Here is a 17,987-nt window from a genome sequence, read left to right on the forward strand (position 1 = left end):
TCCTGAATCACGGACCTGCGGAACTCTGTGGTCATAAAAAGATCCCTGGCCATCTGTCGTAAAGAGCAGGGTGTATCCCAAAGTCCAGGCTAAATTACCTTTCATGGCCTAGTCAGACATATAGGTAAAATGGCGATTTTAAATTAGCTCCTGTGTGAGTGTGGTTGAGGACCATGTGATGGACTGGGTTGCTTATTGGTTTGTGTCCAGTGCTGCCAGGATAAGCTTATGCCTGTCTAGTTTTCAGCCATAAATTCAGCTATCACATCATTTTCCCACCTGTGCAAGTAATTGAGCATTCTGGCATGGCTAGACTATAATTGGAACATTTTGTAAATTACAGCACTCCGCTGTTGCTATTCTCTGCTGCTCACCGATTGCATAAGAAGGAAAATGGTTTGCAGTAATGGTATATTTTGCAAAAAAAAAAAAAACTATCTTTTATGGGTCTTAAATAGGTATATCATAAAACTATATATACATAATAGCAAAATACCCGCGCTTCGCAGCGGCGAAGTACTGCCTTAATATTTTTATTAAGAAGAAAATTAAACCTTTTTAAACTGAGGGAAAATATACCAATAATTATATTTCTTAAGGATCTCTTTGTATACCACATTGTCAGTTCGGCCCTCCAGCTGTAGCATGACCAAGCTGTGCGCTGAGCTTACTCTTGAGCATGCAACGTACAGTTGGCCATGTGAACAGTAATCTTGTCTGAAATCTCACAGCTTGGATTGCTGCTGTCATAATCGGTTTGAGTTTCATGGTTTGTTTCAATTACGACAGTATTTGCAGTACTTGTGTTGAAGTGACATTCGGCATCTGTCAAGCGTTGTAAGCATACAACCGGTTTCATCGATAACTTCACATCCAGCTTTTGTGAGTTTAAACATTCATAAACATCAAAGTGTCCACTACTTAGTGTCACCTGTGAATCTAAGATGTTTAAGAGGCATTGGCGGTTGTCGAAAGGTGTAAAATATTTGGTCATTTCGGTACACTTGAAAGCGACAACTGAACAATTCAGCGGCAGCCATCAACTCACATGCAGAACCATAGGTGAAGGGCTTAAGCATTTCACTCTTATAGTGCTCCTTTGTAGTATAATTATCTGCTGTACCGTCATCAGTCCACACCTTGAACCTGTCCCATTCATTCAATACATAAGACACAATGTTCCTCCGGATATCAAGAGTGAGCCTGATATGGCCGTGCAATATGTAACAAAGAGAATGGAAAAGGTAGGTGCCATCTCTGGCCATGAAAACCACTCGGTAAATGACAGTTCTTTGATCGATGGTGATCATCTCGATAGACATGTTAATGGGGGTATGGTTGGAATGATAAAGAAAATGGGTACCTGAACAATGTAAAGTAAGTCTAAAATACCTACACAATAACTATAATCATAATAAACGAACAATAAAACAGCGGAGAAGCCGTGGATTAAATAAAAAGGCTGTAGTTATGAGCAGGGAGACGTAAATCCCGTGGCGAAGCAAGGAAGGGAATGTAGAGACCGGAGCGATGGATGGCCTTATATAGGCAGACAGCCAACAATGTGGGAGGCGTTGGGTTGGGGGACCAAACACCGCCTCACATGGTGACCGAGCTGCAGGCTATGGACGTATATATGTACGTAAGTAGGATTCAGTTAGCGTTGGGAACCCGTGTACCAAATTTCTTGAAGATGGGCCCATAAGTAACAACGACCATTGAATAGTTCAAAATGGCGGCCGACAGTGGCGTCGAAATAAGTACGTATATCGGTTTCGGTTAGCGCAGGGAGGCTGCCTACCAAATTTCGTGAAGATAGGGCCATAAATAAGAAAGTTCAACATGGCTGACGTTGTCGACCGTTACGTGTAGAATTTTTTAAAATGAACCCTGCTTAACTTTTGTAAGTAAGCTGTAAGGAATAGGCCTGCCAAATTTCAGCCTTCTACCTACACGGGAAGTTGGAGAATGAATGAATGAATGAATGAATGAATGAATGAGTGAGTGAGTGAGTGAGGTCAGTGAGGCCTTTTATTAGTATAGATTTCATGCACCACTACTGATGAGGAACTGAATTTTGTGTGTTTAAGAACATTATTAAATGAGGGAAAGAAAAAAAATTCATGAAAAATTTTCACTTTATTCATATTTTTTATTTAAAAAAGTACTGTTTTCAAAAAGAACTGACATCAAATTTTCAACAGAAAAAAAATATTTTGACAACTATCAGTCATGTTTTAAGCATTTTTAGAAAAAGTATATGTTTGTCTGTATACTTGGTGTGTCAGTAGTAAAATGGAATATTATAATGGAACCGTACTTAGGAAATTTTATGGGCAATCTGCACTCTCTAGTCTTAAGAATTAATCGGGCGTTCAGTGGTTTCCAGTTATTCAGCTTTGATGTGTTATAATTGAAAGTTTTTGAAGCCAATACCAACAGCGGCCAAACAACCACTCAGAAATTACATGGGGCTTATATGTTAAAGACTCGAAAGAAAGACTATTGAAAATTTTCCAATTAACCCAATACTTGAATTTTGAGCTTTTAGAATTCTACTTTTTCAAGTGCAGTTGTGTTGTATGTGTGTTGTGTTGTGTTTACAGCTAATCATGAGCTTATGTTGAAATATGGGGAGAGTCAAACGCCTTGAGTATTGGAAGGGGAAGAGGAGGGAGGTTCAATGGGCGCAACATAAATAAAATGTATTATTATTATGATTACGTTCCGGTCACATTTGATTTTATTTTCAAATTTACATGGAATATACATTTATTGTTGAGGCTGGGAGCTTGCAGAAATAGGTGGAATGTCAAAATTATTCCTTGACGAGACACCAGCCCTTAATTTCTTTAGTGTCGTAACACCATTTGCATGGAATTTAATTTGGGGACTCTCACACAAATAATGGTGGAGGTGTATCTCTCCTTTCCATCACCTTCTATTTCCACCATCTCCTTATATACCCAATCTCCTGAAAATTCTTCTCAACCACATCTTTTAATCTATTTTTGGTCTCCCTACCCCATTCATCAATCTCTTGTATCTCCATCTCGGATATTCTCTTAACACCCTCTTTTCCTAGTATCTCCTCTACACTGGTGTCTTCTTCAAATTGTCTTCCACTAAATTCTTCTTACTTTTAAGCTCCTCCAATTGAGCTATTTTCTACTTGACCCATTTTGTACATGTGGCAAATCCAAAGAAGCATTTGTATTCCTTGAACGTCCATTCTTTTAGACTCCCTTCTAGTGGTTTCACCATGTTTTTGCAATATACAACATTTCTTATCCCAAACAACTAATTTAACAAAACACTTAGGCATTTTTATTACAGGAGAGTAGAAAAGTCTTAAAATCTAGTTCACCCACCTCACAGATTGAAGGTGAGAACCTTTGTGAAGTCTAGCAAATAAACCTAAACTCTCATGGAGTCTGAAGAGGAGGTAACAAGAAGTACTGTAGATTATTTTGGATAAGATGTGAAGTGGAGTAAATCAGCAAGAGAGAGAGGTGGTGACCCACGATTTCAGGAGCAGTGCACACCACTCTCTCTTTCTGTCTCCCTATCTGCTTCCTATCCTCAGAAGAGATATTGACATACCACACAAGTAATAACTAACCTGTAAAAAATGGACATTAGCATCCTGTGACATAGTAATAAAACCAGTTTGCCTTATAGCCCATATCCATACTACAGTATATTAAGAAAATGAAATAAGACAACTGAAATAATAGTCGGGAAGTGATAAATAAGTAAACATTCTTCCAGTTTCCTAAGGCATCAGAGTTTAAGGAGTAAGTCTACTGAGCAGTACAATGATGTCACCACCACATGCTGAAGGATAGTGATTATGGTTTCTCAGGCTACAAGACCGTTCCTTCACATTAGCTTGAATGACTAAACTACTCATTTATTCAACTCCATAGCTTGACTAATCAGCATGAGGCTGTAAGCTTTACTTCTAGGAGGGCTTTTCTTATGAAATCATATGCACCATTTCAAAATTCTTTCCTTAACCAAGACAAATGAAACTAAAGTAGGTTTAGGTTAAACTACAACCTTTTTAGCATACAAGTCTGTTTAAGTTTTGTAGTAGACGGATGACTGCACTAATCCTCATGGTCCCACATTCCAGATTACACAACAGGCAAACCACAGAATTTAAATTATACTATCAACATGGAACTGACATAGTTGTTAGCAGCGTTTCTTCATAGCTTTAACAAAATGGGTTTAGCATCCAGTGCAGACACTGTGGAGCTTATACATTTATGTGTGTGTGGAACTTCCTCTAGCTACTGCAAAAAACATTTCAAAGCTCAGCTTGTGAGGGATGTTGGAGATTCTAAATTGATCAGGTGCGAGTCAGTGAGCCCAACAGTGGACTGGCAAAACGTCTAGAACTCGACACTATCATTAAAGGCTCTGTCCATCTTCACAAACTTAACCTAGGGCAGATACTGTATGCAAAAAGAGGAGAATTCTTTTCATTTGTATTATGAAAAATGAGCATCCAAACATTTTAAACTTGTAGTGTTTGAAAAAGGAATGGATTCAGATTAAAAACAAAAAAATACATTGTCTTGTATAGTGGGAAATTATATACTCACCTAAAGGATTATTAGGAACACTATACTAATACGGTGTTTGACCCCCTTTTGCCTTCAGAACTGCCTTAATTCTACGTGGCATTGATTCAACAAGGTGCTGAAAGCATTCTTTAGAAATGTTGTCCCATATTGATAGGATAGCATTTTGCAGTTGATGGAGATTTGTGGGATGCACATCCAGGGCACGAAGCTCCCGTTCCACCACATCCCAAAGATGCTCTATTGGGTTGAGATCTGGTGACTGTGGAGGCCATTTTAGTACAGTGAACTCATTGTCATGTTCAAGAAACCAATTTGAAATGATTCGAGCTTTGTGACATGGTGCATTATCCTGCTGGAAGTAGCCATCAGAGGATGGGTACATGGTGGTCATGAAGGGATGGACATGGTCAGAAACAATGCTCAGGTAGCCTGTGGCATTTAAACGATGCCCAATTGGCACTAAGGGGCCTAAAATGTGCCAAGAAAACATCCCCCACACCATTACACCACCACCACCAGCCTGCACAGTGGTAACAAGGCATGATGGATCCATGTTCTCATTCTGTTCACGCCAAATTCTGACTCTACCATTTGAATGTCTCAACAGAAATCGAGACTCATCAGACAAGGCAACATTTTTCCAGTCTTCAACTGTCTAATTTTGGTGAGCTCGTGCAAATTGTAGCCTCTTTTTCCTATTTGTAGTGGAGATGAGTGGTTCCCGGTGGGATCTTCTGCTGTTGTAGCCCATCCGCCTCAAGGTTGTGCATGTTGTGGCTTCACAAATGCTTTGCTGCATACCTCGGTTGTAACGAGTGGTTATTTCAGTCAAAGTTGCTCTTCTATCAGCTTGAATCAGTCGGCCCATTCTCCTCTGACTTCTAGCATCAACAAGCCATTTTCACCCACAGGACTGCAGCATACTGGATGTTTTTCCCTTTTTACACCATTCTTTGTAAACCCTAGAAATGGTTTTGCGTGAAAATCCCAGTAACTGAGCAGATTGTGAAATACTCAGACCGGCCCGTCTGGCACCAACAACCATGCCACGCTCAAAATTGCTTAAATCACCTTTCTTTCCCATTCTGACATTCAGTTTGGAGTTCAGGAGATTGTCTTGACCAGGACCACACCCCTAAATGCATTGAAGCAACTGCCATGTGATTGGTTGATTAGATAATTGCATTAATGAGAAATTGAACAGGTGTTCCTAATAATCCTTTAGGTGACTGTAGTGCAGCTGTTTCAAGCCCTTTAGTAAAACACTTATGTCATCATTCTTTTCACACAATTTATTTACATTTTTTATAGATTTTGGGTAGATCAAATTGTAGATGCATTGTTCTTTATAAATCAGTGACTCCTCGGCTCCAAATCTATGATGTCATTGTGATCACAACAAATAACACAGTGTGAAAAAAACTCAAGAGAGGATATGATCCCATTGCAGCAGAGTCTCCTGGGCCATATGTAATTCAATGCTCCAAAGCCTTGGCTGATAATTAAACTCAGAGCATTTCACACTTTCAGGGACAGTCTAGGAAGTCAATGCCTAAATTAACAAACACCTACCTATAAGCTTTCATAGCAATTGTTGGCTAAGATGAACAGAGACAGGTGTTACAATACACTGCACAAAGTGGCAACACTTATCCATTGATCGTATTCAAGTGAGCAACCTGAAGTTTACTAATTAAATTGTGGCCCTCAAAATATGAAGTGTCCATCATGTGTTTTTGTTTTTTTCTTTATGTCTACTGAAAGACTGCTCTGGTTACAAGGAACTACTGCTATAACAAAGGGGAAATCACTAGAAAACATCAGGGAACAAAGGAAGAAATCTTCTCAAGTTGCAATTTGCATATTTTACTGCAAATGTTTCCATAGATACCAGTTTGCATACTGTGACAGGAAGCTTTGTCCCTACTGGGAAGTACACACGCAGAATGTGCATTCTTATGCCTTGTATGCTCAAATTATATATTTATTTATTTATTGTGACCCTGTTCATCTCCTAAACTCAGAAGATCAAAGGGATATTTTCTCACCTCAAGCACCTTCAACCCATCCTGATACAGCTTGAGATCGTGGAGCATACCTGTTGACACCTTGTGCATTGCAAAGGTAAGATCAGTACCACCAGTGACTAATATAAACCCATCCATCTATCCATTTTCCAACCCCCTGAATCCGAACACAGGGTCACGGGGGGTCTGCTGGAGCCAATCCCATCAATGGTTTATTTAGCAGTTGTATGGATTTGTGAAGTAGATGCAAAATGGAGGTAATGGAGGTAACCTAGCTTTAATTGAGTCATGAAAGAATGATGACGGAAAAAGGATACTGGAGCCTGGTAGGCTGCCTACAGAGCCACTGTGTTTGTCTTTCTCAACCTCTTGCACCTTTTCCCCAGTGTTCTGTCAAAAGACAGAAAACCCACCAGGGATTCACATGGTTCTAATTAGGCCCAATTGCCTACACGCTGTAAGCATGTGGCAATTAGTCCAGTAATTAAGGTCATTATTTTAGTCTTTAGAGAAACATACTGTCAAACTGAAACCTCCCACCAGTCTCTATGACAAAATCTAAATGGAAACCTTACTTTTTTACAATAATCTGTTTATAAAATTTTCAATAAAACATTTCAAAGTGTCTACAGGAAGTCTAAATTTAATACAATTTGAATTACAAACAATAATCTTGAATTAGTATGTACAGTAACCTACATACGCAGAGCTGCTTTAATTACAGTAAAATGGCTAGATTAGAACCTCATGTGATATGTTTAAGGCCAGGGAGCACAGACTGGGCAGTATTAGCATATTAGCACTGCTGTGGTAGACCTTCATTTTCCACAACTTCCGGTTGAGTGAACGCTGGCGGGACTGGTCGCCGCTGCTCGCCGGTAACTAGAATATTGATTTTGCTAGACTAGTGATTTTGATGGTATTTCTTTTGCCATATTACTGACATCTCTGCGTGGCTATATATGCTATATACTATATGCTGTGTCTGCATTTAGCTTCAGCCTAACCTCCGTTTCGTTTGAAACTTACTGGTTTACTTTCTGACGTCTGAGCTGCCTGCGGTCTCCTCGCCTAAATTGTGGACTGGTAGGATATTTGCTTGGTTGTTTGTTTGGAGTCTTCTGTCGCTCGTTATTCAACCTGCGACTGGCCTCCTCCAGTACCCAGCTGCTGAGCTGCTTCGACTGAGTCTTCTCCAGTCTGTGCCTCTGCTGTCGGTGCTATATTTCGACCCGGACGTCATACTTCTCCCTCGTCGGAGATACATCCATCGTGGGTCCCGCCGGAGATTCCGAACGGACGCCTCGAAAGGAATTCTTTTTGGTCTGATTTTCGGCACCCTCCACATAACACAGATAGGAACGCTGACCATAGCGTGTTGGCCAGCTTAGCTCGGTCGACTAACACCACTGTCAAATGCGACAGCAACATTGTCAGCTTTGGTCTATTGAACATCCACTCACTTACGAGCAAGGGACATCTCATTCAGGATCTCCTCATTGACCGTAAGTTTGACTTCCTCTGTTTAACTGAGACTTGGCAGCAACATCAAGACTTTTCACAACTTAATAAATGCACCCCCCTGGGGTTTGTTTACACTTGTCAACCCTGTGCATCTGGCCGTGGAGGAGGTGTCGCGATAATTTACCGCGAGAAGTGGAAAGTCCTGCCGTTGCCTGCTCCTGCTGTTAGCTCTTTTGAATCGACTGTGTGTCAACTGTCTGGGCCAGTTCCAACCATCATTGCAACTGTCTACCGTTCTCATAAGTGTAACAACAATTATTTGAACGATCTTGCTACCTTCCTCACCAATCTATCTGTAATTACTCCAAATATAATTCTGCTGGGGGATTTTAATATACATCTGGACAATACCAATATACTGTACCTCTCACTAGAGACTTTTTATCTTGCCTGGAGAGTTTTGGATACCAGCAGCACACTGATGTTCCTACTCATTGTAAAGGACATATCTTGGACCTGATTTGCTGCTCTGGTGTTGTTCCTTTTGATCTTACAGCAGATGAACTCACTATAACCGACCACTTTCTCTTCTCATTCAATGCTAAACTTACCTTTTCTGTTCCTAAGCTTCCGCGTCTCATAGCCTTTCGTAACATTAAGAATATCAACTTCAATTTGCTGTGTTCTAGAATTGATTCGCAAATGGACTTTTATAATTTTTCCTCTCCCATAGAACTGGTCTCATATTGTGACACTTGTCTTAATGGTATCCTTAATTCTCTGGCTCCGCTAAAAACCAGGGGCCTCATGTATAAACGGTGCGTACGCACAGAAATGTTGCGTAAGAACTTTTCCACGTTCAAATCGCGATGTATAAAACCTACACTTGGCGTAAAGCCACGCACTTTTCCACGGTACCTCAGGCCTTGTCGTACGCAAGTTCTCCGCTCGGTTTTGCAGACTGGCGGCACCCAGCTACAAAGCAATGGTACTGTTCGTGTGTGATTACTCATTATTTTCATGACGCGGCTTTATAAATACACTGAAACTAACCGCATATTGTTTATTAGTGTAATGCATCTGATTGTAATTAACTCGTAACAATATAATGGTCCAGAGAACAGCCATAGTATTCCAAATACAATAACTGCTTTAGCGTTGTTACTCTCACTGCACCTTCCTCTTCTTATTTTTCTTCTTCTTCTTTCAGCTCCTCCCGTTAGGAGTTGCCACAGCGGATCATCTTTTTCCATATTTCTCTCACTGCACGACTCGGAGTATTTATATCACTGTATCTGAGTGTGAATCACAGCAGCAGCTGATCGGAAAGAGAATTATCGGTATACAGTATCAAGGACACGCTGTCTCAGCCACTGCAAAACGTTTTAAAGCCTTTCCTGTACAGACCTCGCGGTTCAGAAACAGTTTCATCCCAAGAACTGCAGTCAATCAAGTGCTCCTTGTAGAACTGTTTGTACTTATAAGTGCAATCACCACACTGTAAACTTGCACTATAGTTATAATATCTCACAACCTGGGCCACTTTATAAAGCTCGTATTTACATATGATGACGAGATCATTTTTAAGGTGAAATGCAGCAAAATATGTTTGTTAAATTATACACATAAAACTTTAACTTCATTTAAATAATCTATATTCTTCACTGGGAGTGTCGTGAAGGATAGAATAATTAAACATGTACTACGAAGATATTTCAATGTTCTTTAAACGTTTTGAAGAATCGGCGCTAAGCTTACAGATGGCTTAACATCTATTACAGAGCTGATTGTATGGCGATCGGTTACTTGGGGAAAGAAAAGCACTGACTGCAGTGACGGCTACGCCAATATATTTTGAATATAAAACCCCTGAGTACTGCTGCAATAAATTATTTCATCGAAGTGAAACCCATGTTTAATAACGTGCTTTAACTCATATCATCATGAAAATGACATCACGTATACATCTCAGTATTTTAGTTATTCAGAGAGCTGTAATATCACGAATGTAATGGACTCTGTGTCCAGTTGGAGGAAGAGAGCCGGTTTAAGAAGCAAGTAGTGATTCACACACATAGAGCACATAGAAGATCAAATACAAAACAAAGCATTTAACGTGCTACTTTAATTACGATGTGATTTGAGAAATTGGTTAATTAAACGATTTTAAGATGAAGTTTATAATGTTCTACTAAATGACAAAATAAACTACGTGATTAAAGTGGAAATGTCGAGATTGAAGTTGACATTTCGTGCTTTTTCCCCCACCGTGTGGCTTTTTTCTCTGTACCCTAATAAGCTTTCATATGACACTCAGACAGTGGGCTTACAACTCGGCTTTTCATGGCGACTTTGATATGTGACTTCTTTTTTATTTCCGGCACTGTGCGATTTGTGAATGTGAGCTTTCAAGTTTCTCCAACACGCTATGTCGCTCGATTAACTTTCTTTTGTTGATTATACCACGGTTTATTTGAACAAATAGTATGTTTTTCATTTGCCTCCACTTGGTATTCGCTGAAATTCTTATATTTTCCCCCGTGCTTTTCCCATTGTCTTTTCACAGAAGGCTGCGCTTAAGGGCGAATTTATATTGATTTGCATATTCAAATAGGTGTAATTCTGGGAGGATTTGGGGCGTTACATAATGCGCGTGCACAAGCGTTAGTTTTCACGCTGATCGGGATTTATGTAGTGGAAGAACGTGGAAGTTGGAGTACGCACAGATTCCTGCATCTGGATTTTTCTGTGCATAAGCACATTTCGGCTTTTGTGCTTACGCCATGTTATAGTGCGAGTTCTACGCACGGCGTTATACATGAGGCCCCAGATCTGTTTCATTTTCCTTGTCTGCCCCCTGGTTTACGCCTGAACTTCGGCTTCTGAAAGCTAAAGGCAGGCAACTTGAAAGGTTGTTTAAAAAAAAACAGACTCTTTGTCCACAAAGAGATGTATAAAAATCATCTACTCTATTACAAGGATTGTATAGCTCAAACCAAATCTAATTATTACACTCAGTTAATTACTAGTAATACAGGTAACACCAAGTCTTTGTTTTCTTTACTTAATAATGTTACACAACCTCCAGACTCTTTACCATCTCACCTTTACTCAACTGCCTTCTGTAATTCTCTTATGTCTTTTTTCAATGAGAAAATCCAAAAGATACATCAGCACCTTGGTCCAGATCCTTTCTGTATTTCTTCTGAACTACACTCACCTATTCACTCTCTCTTCTTTCCAGCTTCCCACTTCCTCTGAAATCTCAGATCTCATCTGCAAATCCAAGTCATCTACTTGTCAGCTGGACCCCCTGCCTACAGTTTTGGTTAAAGCCTGCCTCCCCTCTCTAGTCCCTCTTATTTCTGCCATCATTCACTCTTCTCTTACTACTGGTATTATTCCCTCATCTTTCAAAACTGCTGCTATAACCCCAATATTAAAAAAACCTGGTTGTGATCCTACTAATTTCAATAATTTTCCCCATTTCTAACTTGCCCTTTATCTCCAAAATTCTTGAAAAATAGTAGCTATCCAACTTCACACCCACTTGTCTCACAATAATCTATATGAGAAGTTCCAGTCTGGTTTTCGCCCCCTTCATAGTACAGAAACGCACTTGTTAAAATTACTAATGACCTCCTTATGGCTGCTGATTCTGGTCTAATCACTATTCTCATCCTTCTTGATCTGAGTGCGGCCTTTGATACTATTTGTCATACCACTCTCCTTAATAGATTATCTTTGATTGGCATTACTCACACTCCACTTGATTGGTTTAGATCTTACCTTTCAGGCCGCACTCAGTTCATACAGCTTAAAACTTTCACATCCCAACCCACGCTGTTACTTCTGGTGTGCCCCAAGGCTCTGTCCTGGGGCCTCTTCTTTATTATTTACCTTCTTCCCTTGGCAATATTTTTCGCAAATATAACATTAATTTTCACTGTTATGCTGATGACACCCAGCTCTACCTTGCTGGTAAACCCACCTCCTCTTTTCCACCACCCTCACTTATTGATTGCATTTCTGAAATTAAATCCTGGTTCTCTTCAAATTTTCTTAAATTAAACAGTGACAAAACTGAGGTTCTCCTCATTGGTTCAAAATCATCATTATCCAAAACCAATAATCTTTCTTTTATTATTGATAACTCTGTTGTTTCCCCATCATCTCAGGTCAAGAGTCTGGGTGTCATCCTCGACAGTACTCTATCTTTCCAATGTCACATTAATAACATCACCCGGTCTGCTTACTTCCACTTACGTAATATTAATCGCATTCGTCCCTCCCTCACTCCTCATACTACTGCCATTCTTGTTCATAGTCTTGTCACTTCTCGGCTGGACTACTGCAATTCACTCCTCTTTGGTCTCCCTAATAAATCTCTTCACAAGCTTCAGTTAGTCCAGAATTCTGCAGCACGTATCATCACTGGAATCCCATCTTTTCACCATATTACTCCAGTCTTGCAGCAGCTTCATTGGCTCCCCATCAAGTTCCGTATTGATTTTAAGATTCTGCTACTAACTTTTAAGGCCATCCATAACCTTGCACCTCCATATCTGTCTGACCTTCTACATGTTGCCATTCCATCCCGTAACCTTAGATCCTCTTCCTCCACCCATCTGACCGTTCCTCCCGCCCGTCTAACCACCATGGGGAGCAGAGCTTTCAGCCGTTCTGCTCCCAAGCACTGGAACTCATTACCTGCGGATCTCCGAAATATCAAATCATATTCATCTTTCAAATGTAAACTTAAAACACATTTGTTTAAAATGGCTTTTTCTTCTTCCTCCTAATTATAGTGGTTTTGTTTGGTTTTAAGTTTTAGATTTTCTGATGTTTTAAGTTGTTTATAATTGTGTTATTTATTTATTTATTGTTTGTTCAGTGTCCTTGAGTTCTCTGAAAGGTGCCTTGTATAAATAAAATGTATTATTATTATTATTATTATTTTGCATACTGTACCTTTTTCTCAAAATTATAATTATCTGTGATTCATCCATCCATCCATTATCCAAACTGCTATATCCTAACTACAGGGTCATGGGGGTCTGCTGGAGCCAATCCCAGCCAACACAGGGCGCAAGGCAGGAAACAAACCCCGGGCAGGGCACACACACACAATAGGGACAATTTAGAATCGCCAATGCTCCTAACCTGCATGTCTTTGGACAGTGGGAGGAAACCGGAGGAGAACATGCAAACTCCACGCAGGGATGACCTGAGAAGTGAACCCGGGTCTCCTAATTGCAAGGCAGTAGCGCTACCCACTGCGCCATCGTGCCGCCCATCTGTGATTCAGATTTCTTTTATTCCTCAGCAGATCTACATTCTCTGTTCATCTATTTTCAAATCTGCTAATTGTGGCCGGGCTTGAAGAGAGCGTTATCTTAAAATCATCTGTTGAAGAAAAGTGGACATACAGAGAGCACAAGTGAGCTAAGAATAACCTGAATTTACATTTACTGTTCAGTTACTATGTAAATCTATGGCAGCAATCATTGTATGATAAAACAAACCATTAAATACTCAATGAGATAGCATAGCATAGACGTTACAATTGCTGAAGCACTGCTTTAGAGTCCTAGCTTCAAATCCTGGCACAGTCAATAGCTGGGTGGGTTGAACACATTCTTGCAGTGTCTGAATGACGGTGAGTGTGCTCCTAGTTCTTTTATGTCCTCCTACATTCCAAGGATGTTCAGGTTGGGTTGCATAAAAGACTCTAAATTGGACAATTAGTGAATGTCAGTCAGATGCATCCTCGAACTATATATATAAATGAAAAAAAAAGCAAAAGGAAGTATAAGAAGTGCAAATTTAATGCAAATTTTAACAAAAGTGTTGTTAACAGGGAGGAGTGCCAGCAACATGCATGCAGTATCCCCTACCAAGGTGTAATGAAGCACCTTGAGCATACCATGAGGCGCTATATAAATAAATTGTATTATTATTATTATTAATTAGTGAATGTGCCCAATAAGGAAATGACACCTTGTTTGGAATTGGTTACTGTACGACGCCTGATGAGACACTCGGTACCAGTCATTCCTGTATTGGCATAACCTTGTTAAAAAATGAGCCAATGAATAGGCTTGTGCAACACAGAGTACACATCTTTTTAAACATTTCACATTTTCAATATACAGTACAATAAAAGCTAGAGCAGCTTTGGTTTGCTGAAAAGTATAACTTTCTATCTCCTAACTGTGGTCCAGGCTATAGGAAGGATCACCAATGACTCCTGATTTTTCCTTACCTTATAAAGAGTTTCCAGATCCCACTGTACTGCTACACATTGAATCTTATAATGCCCTCCAAATAACTGATTTATGACACCATACAAGGGTGACAAGAATGGTGTAGTGTCTAATGCACTGAATTTTAATCAACAAGGTTATAAGTTCCTTTCCTCCAAGTCACTCAGCCATCACTTAAGCTGCCTGTGCTTTAATTGTGAAAAAAAGAGCCTGCAAATAATTATATTCCTGAATCCTGATTATGTAAGTCAGCTTAGTAAACATAAAATAATCAATCAAAAGTTTAACACAATATCTTAAACAGAAGACATTAAGTTACCATGCTCTATGACAGATGTGCATTCTCAGCTGATATTTTTGTAAATTATTCGACATTTCCCTTGAAAATGAACACGCTTTCTAAGAACTTTCTTATGCCTCTATGTTACTCAATACTAAGGAAGAATTACCTCAATGACTCTGCTTCCAACTTACTTTGTATGTAACATACTGGTTTCAGAATTCAAAAGATACAGAATTGCATGTATCTTTACCGCAATATTCACATATTCCACTTATTTCTTTTTGAAAATGCCAACATTGTTTTCCAGGTAGACCAGTATGCCTAATCAACCTAATATCTCACAATAACAACTTGGAGTTGTTGCTGTAAAGGGAGATCAGAATGTGGAGAGATTAGAGTTCACAGAAGGGTGCTGCTAAACGTATGGGGGCAAATAATGGTCAGTCATTCAGTTAAACATTAAGTTGTAAGGGGAGGCAACTGGACACAAAAGAAAAGAAAGAAGAATCATAGAAGTAACAGAATGAAGCTCTGAGGGGATTCAGCACCATCAGGAGAAGAATTAGAATCCGTCAGAATCTAGTCCGTCAAGAATATGGAAATAAAGATGATCAAATTTGTATTACGATCAATGACAGAATTAAACAATAAGTGGAAAAAAATGACATATTGGGAAGCTGGGCTGCTCTCTCTGGGGTTGGTAACTACTGTGAACTCAATGCTGCTTGGATAGGCTGTGACTCTCAATGAACTTGAAACACAGTAGGCAGGATCTAAGAAAATGGACAGACTTTCTCAAATATTCAATGAGACTATTCAGAGTAGCAGCATTGAGCCTTGGGTGTAGCTCAGACTATAATCTATGTTTATGTTTGATACTTGAATACTACTGCAAATTTTCCAAAAATAACAATACTGTTTCTCTGCCAGTCTGGTGTCACTAAATAGGAAACAGAAAGCCTTTCAAAGGGGTTTCAGCAAGGCAGTGTGGCCAAGTGGCTTAGGAAATGGTGTGTAAATCAAAACGTAGTAGTCCAGTCCCACCACTGACTAACAGAACGATCCTTAACAAGACACTAAACTTGCCAGTGCTCTATCCATAGAATGTAATCACTTTATTAAATAATCACAAGTTTTCTTTGGATAGAAAGGTCAACTTAGTAAATAAAGTCAACTATCAAGTTATGTAGCCACAATCAAATATTCATACAAAAAAGAATGATCCCTCAAACCGATCTCTGTCATATAGTATCACAGTGCAATGTCACAAACAGCCTCCTCACACAATGTATTTAACTTTTTGGTTTTCAGAACCCATTTAAATCCCACTTCAGGAATGTAAGAAGCTGGAGCACATCTCTGGGCTCTGGGTTTAAGGCAAGCAAGAATTCTGGAAAGGGCATAAATCCATCTCAATACACATTATTATACAATAAAAGGGGTCCAAAGTCATGTTGGTTGGAGTATAAAGAATGTGATCACTGCATATGCTGAGATCTTACTGTACATATAATAAAAGGTAACTAGTTAAATAATTTAAAATACTATCATACAACCATCCTATCATTTTTTAAAATCCTATCAAGCCTCTTTGTTGACATGCTGCATAAGCACCAGAAAACCATTCCTGTTCGACAAAATGAAGTGCTTCTCACCTGTGCCATTCATATTTGTGTATGCTCCTCTCACCACTTGCTCATATACCTGGGCACCGATTGACCACATGTTTTTCCGGAACCTGATTCCCCGTGCCTGGACCATGAAGAGATATTCATTCACTGTAAAGAATAAAATAAATCCATTAACACTGTTAGCCCCATGAATCACTTACAATCAAATGAGAACAGTGATGACCTTACAATTAGGTAGTTAGAGTACAACAGAATTAACTGAACATATTTGGAATCTCTTCAGTTAGACATGGGTAGGATGCGAGCCTCATACTGAAGTTCAGATTTATGGTCACATGTATGAAATTCTTTCTTATGTGTCTGTAAAGACTCTCCACTGTCATGATCAGCAAATATTACTAATCAGACACAAACCTTATAGGTACTGGGGAGGAAGTGGCATGTTATTTTTGTAAAATTAAATATTAAAACAAAAAAAAAATACAGTTTAAAACTAAAATCAAAATTCAAACACATTAATTGGATAACTACAATAGAATAAATATTGTAAAACACAAAAACTATGAAACTACATTCCCATACTGGAATTCAGGAAACAATATCTGCTTTTGTGATTCTTGTCAAGGTCATTCTCAATTATATGAAGAATATGGAAATTAAGATGGATCATTATCCATAATTTTTGTGGACATGAACAGATTTGCACTTCATAATCCTGACCATTTACCTCTCATTTATTTCTAACCATTCTTCACCATGCACATTCACCATTGTAAATAGAACTACGTGAGCTGGAGAGTTGGTAGCTCCTTTACAATTTACACATCATAATTAACTGATGGCTAGTTAACAAAACACGAAACAAATAAAACCTAAATACAACAGATTAAAACTAACATAGGCAATTAAAGGTGCTGAATCATAATAACCGAGTTAAAATTAAGCATAAATACATATTACTTTAGCGGCAGATAAATGGATTCTAATTAAAAAATTGGCTGAGGTAAACCCTGTATCCACAGTGGCCCTACAAAACCGTAAGTGAGGATCTCTGCTATACAATTTAATTAAAATTTGTGTTGGGTGAATGGAAGCACAAGCAAGCAATATGAACACCAAGTGTCATTATCAGCAGAACGAACCTCTGCAGCCATTGCGGCCCACCAGGACCATGAGTAACTGACCCCGCTCTTCTGCAAACTGATGCACTGGACTACTTTAAGTTTAGCAGTTATACTTTAGACATCACTAATTTTTTATATATATATAAAAATGAAACATACACATACATACCCATGCTCTACACAACATTTACTTATTTAATCTCTTGTGAACAGAAACTACTTATGAAAACAACCAGCTATAAAGACTGGAAGCTCCAGAGGCAGCCTTGCCTTGAGGTGAGATCGAGACACCCAGGGGGCCTGCTTCATGTTCCACTGAACAACAAATCCCATGACTGAAAAAGCAATAGGCAATTCAGTTCTGGGGGAATCCCAGAGATTCAAGCAGAAGGAAAAGTAATTTAAACCGTACTCGGTAATCCATAAAATGCTTTCTTTTACCCATTTCAAGGGTAATGTAATACATCACATGTTCATCCCACATTGACAGGATTATGTTGTATTTGTTTTACCGGCTCAGGGTATGAGATTACATTGTGTACTTATTTATTTCTATATGACAGGTCAAATTGTGCAGTGATCTTCCCTGAATAAAAG

The 17,987-nt window shown here is 39.1% G+C and overlaps 1 protein-coding gene across 1 annotated transcript in view; it reads right to left on the reverse strand.

Annotated features, from left to right (window-relative positions):
• b4galt5 (UDP-Gal:betaGlcNAc beta 1,4- galactosyltransferase, polypeptide 5) overlaps nucleotides 1-17,987 on the reverse strand; it is a 122,423-nt gene that overhangs the window by 49,341 nt on the left and 55,095 nt on the right. Inside the window, exon 2 of the mRNA XM_039735027.1 lies at nucleotides 16,291-16,413. Within this exon, the coding sequence (XP_039590961.1) occupies nucleotides 16,291-16,413 (123 nt within the window). The remainder of the gene's footprint in view (nucleotides 1-16,290; nucleotides 16,414-17,987) is intronic.

The sequence above is a fragment of the Polypterus senegalus genome, chromosome 14 (assembly GCF_016835505.1).
Source record: "Polypterus senegalus isolate Bchr_013 chromosome 14, ASM1683550v1, whole genome shotgun sequence".
NCBI lineage: Eukaryota > Metazoa > Chordata > Cladistia > Polypteriformes > Polypteridae > Polypterus > Polypterus senegalus.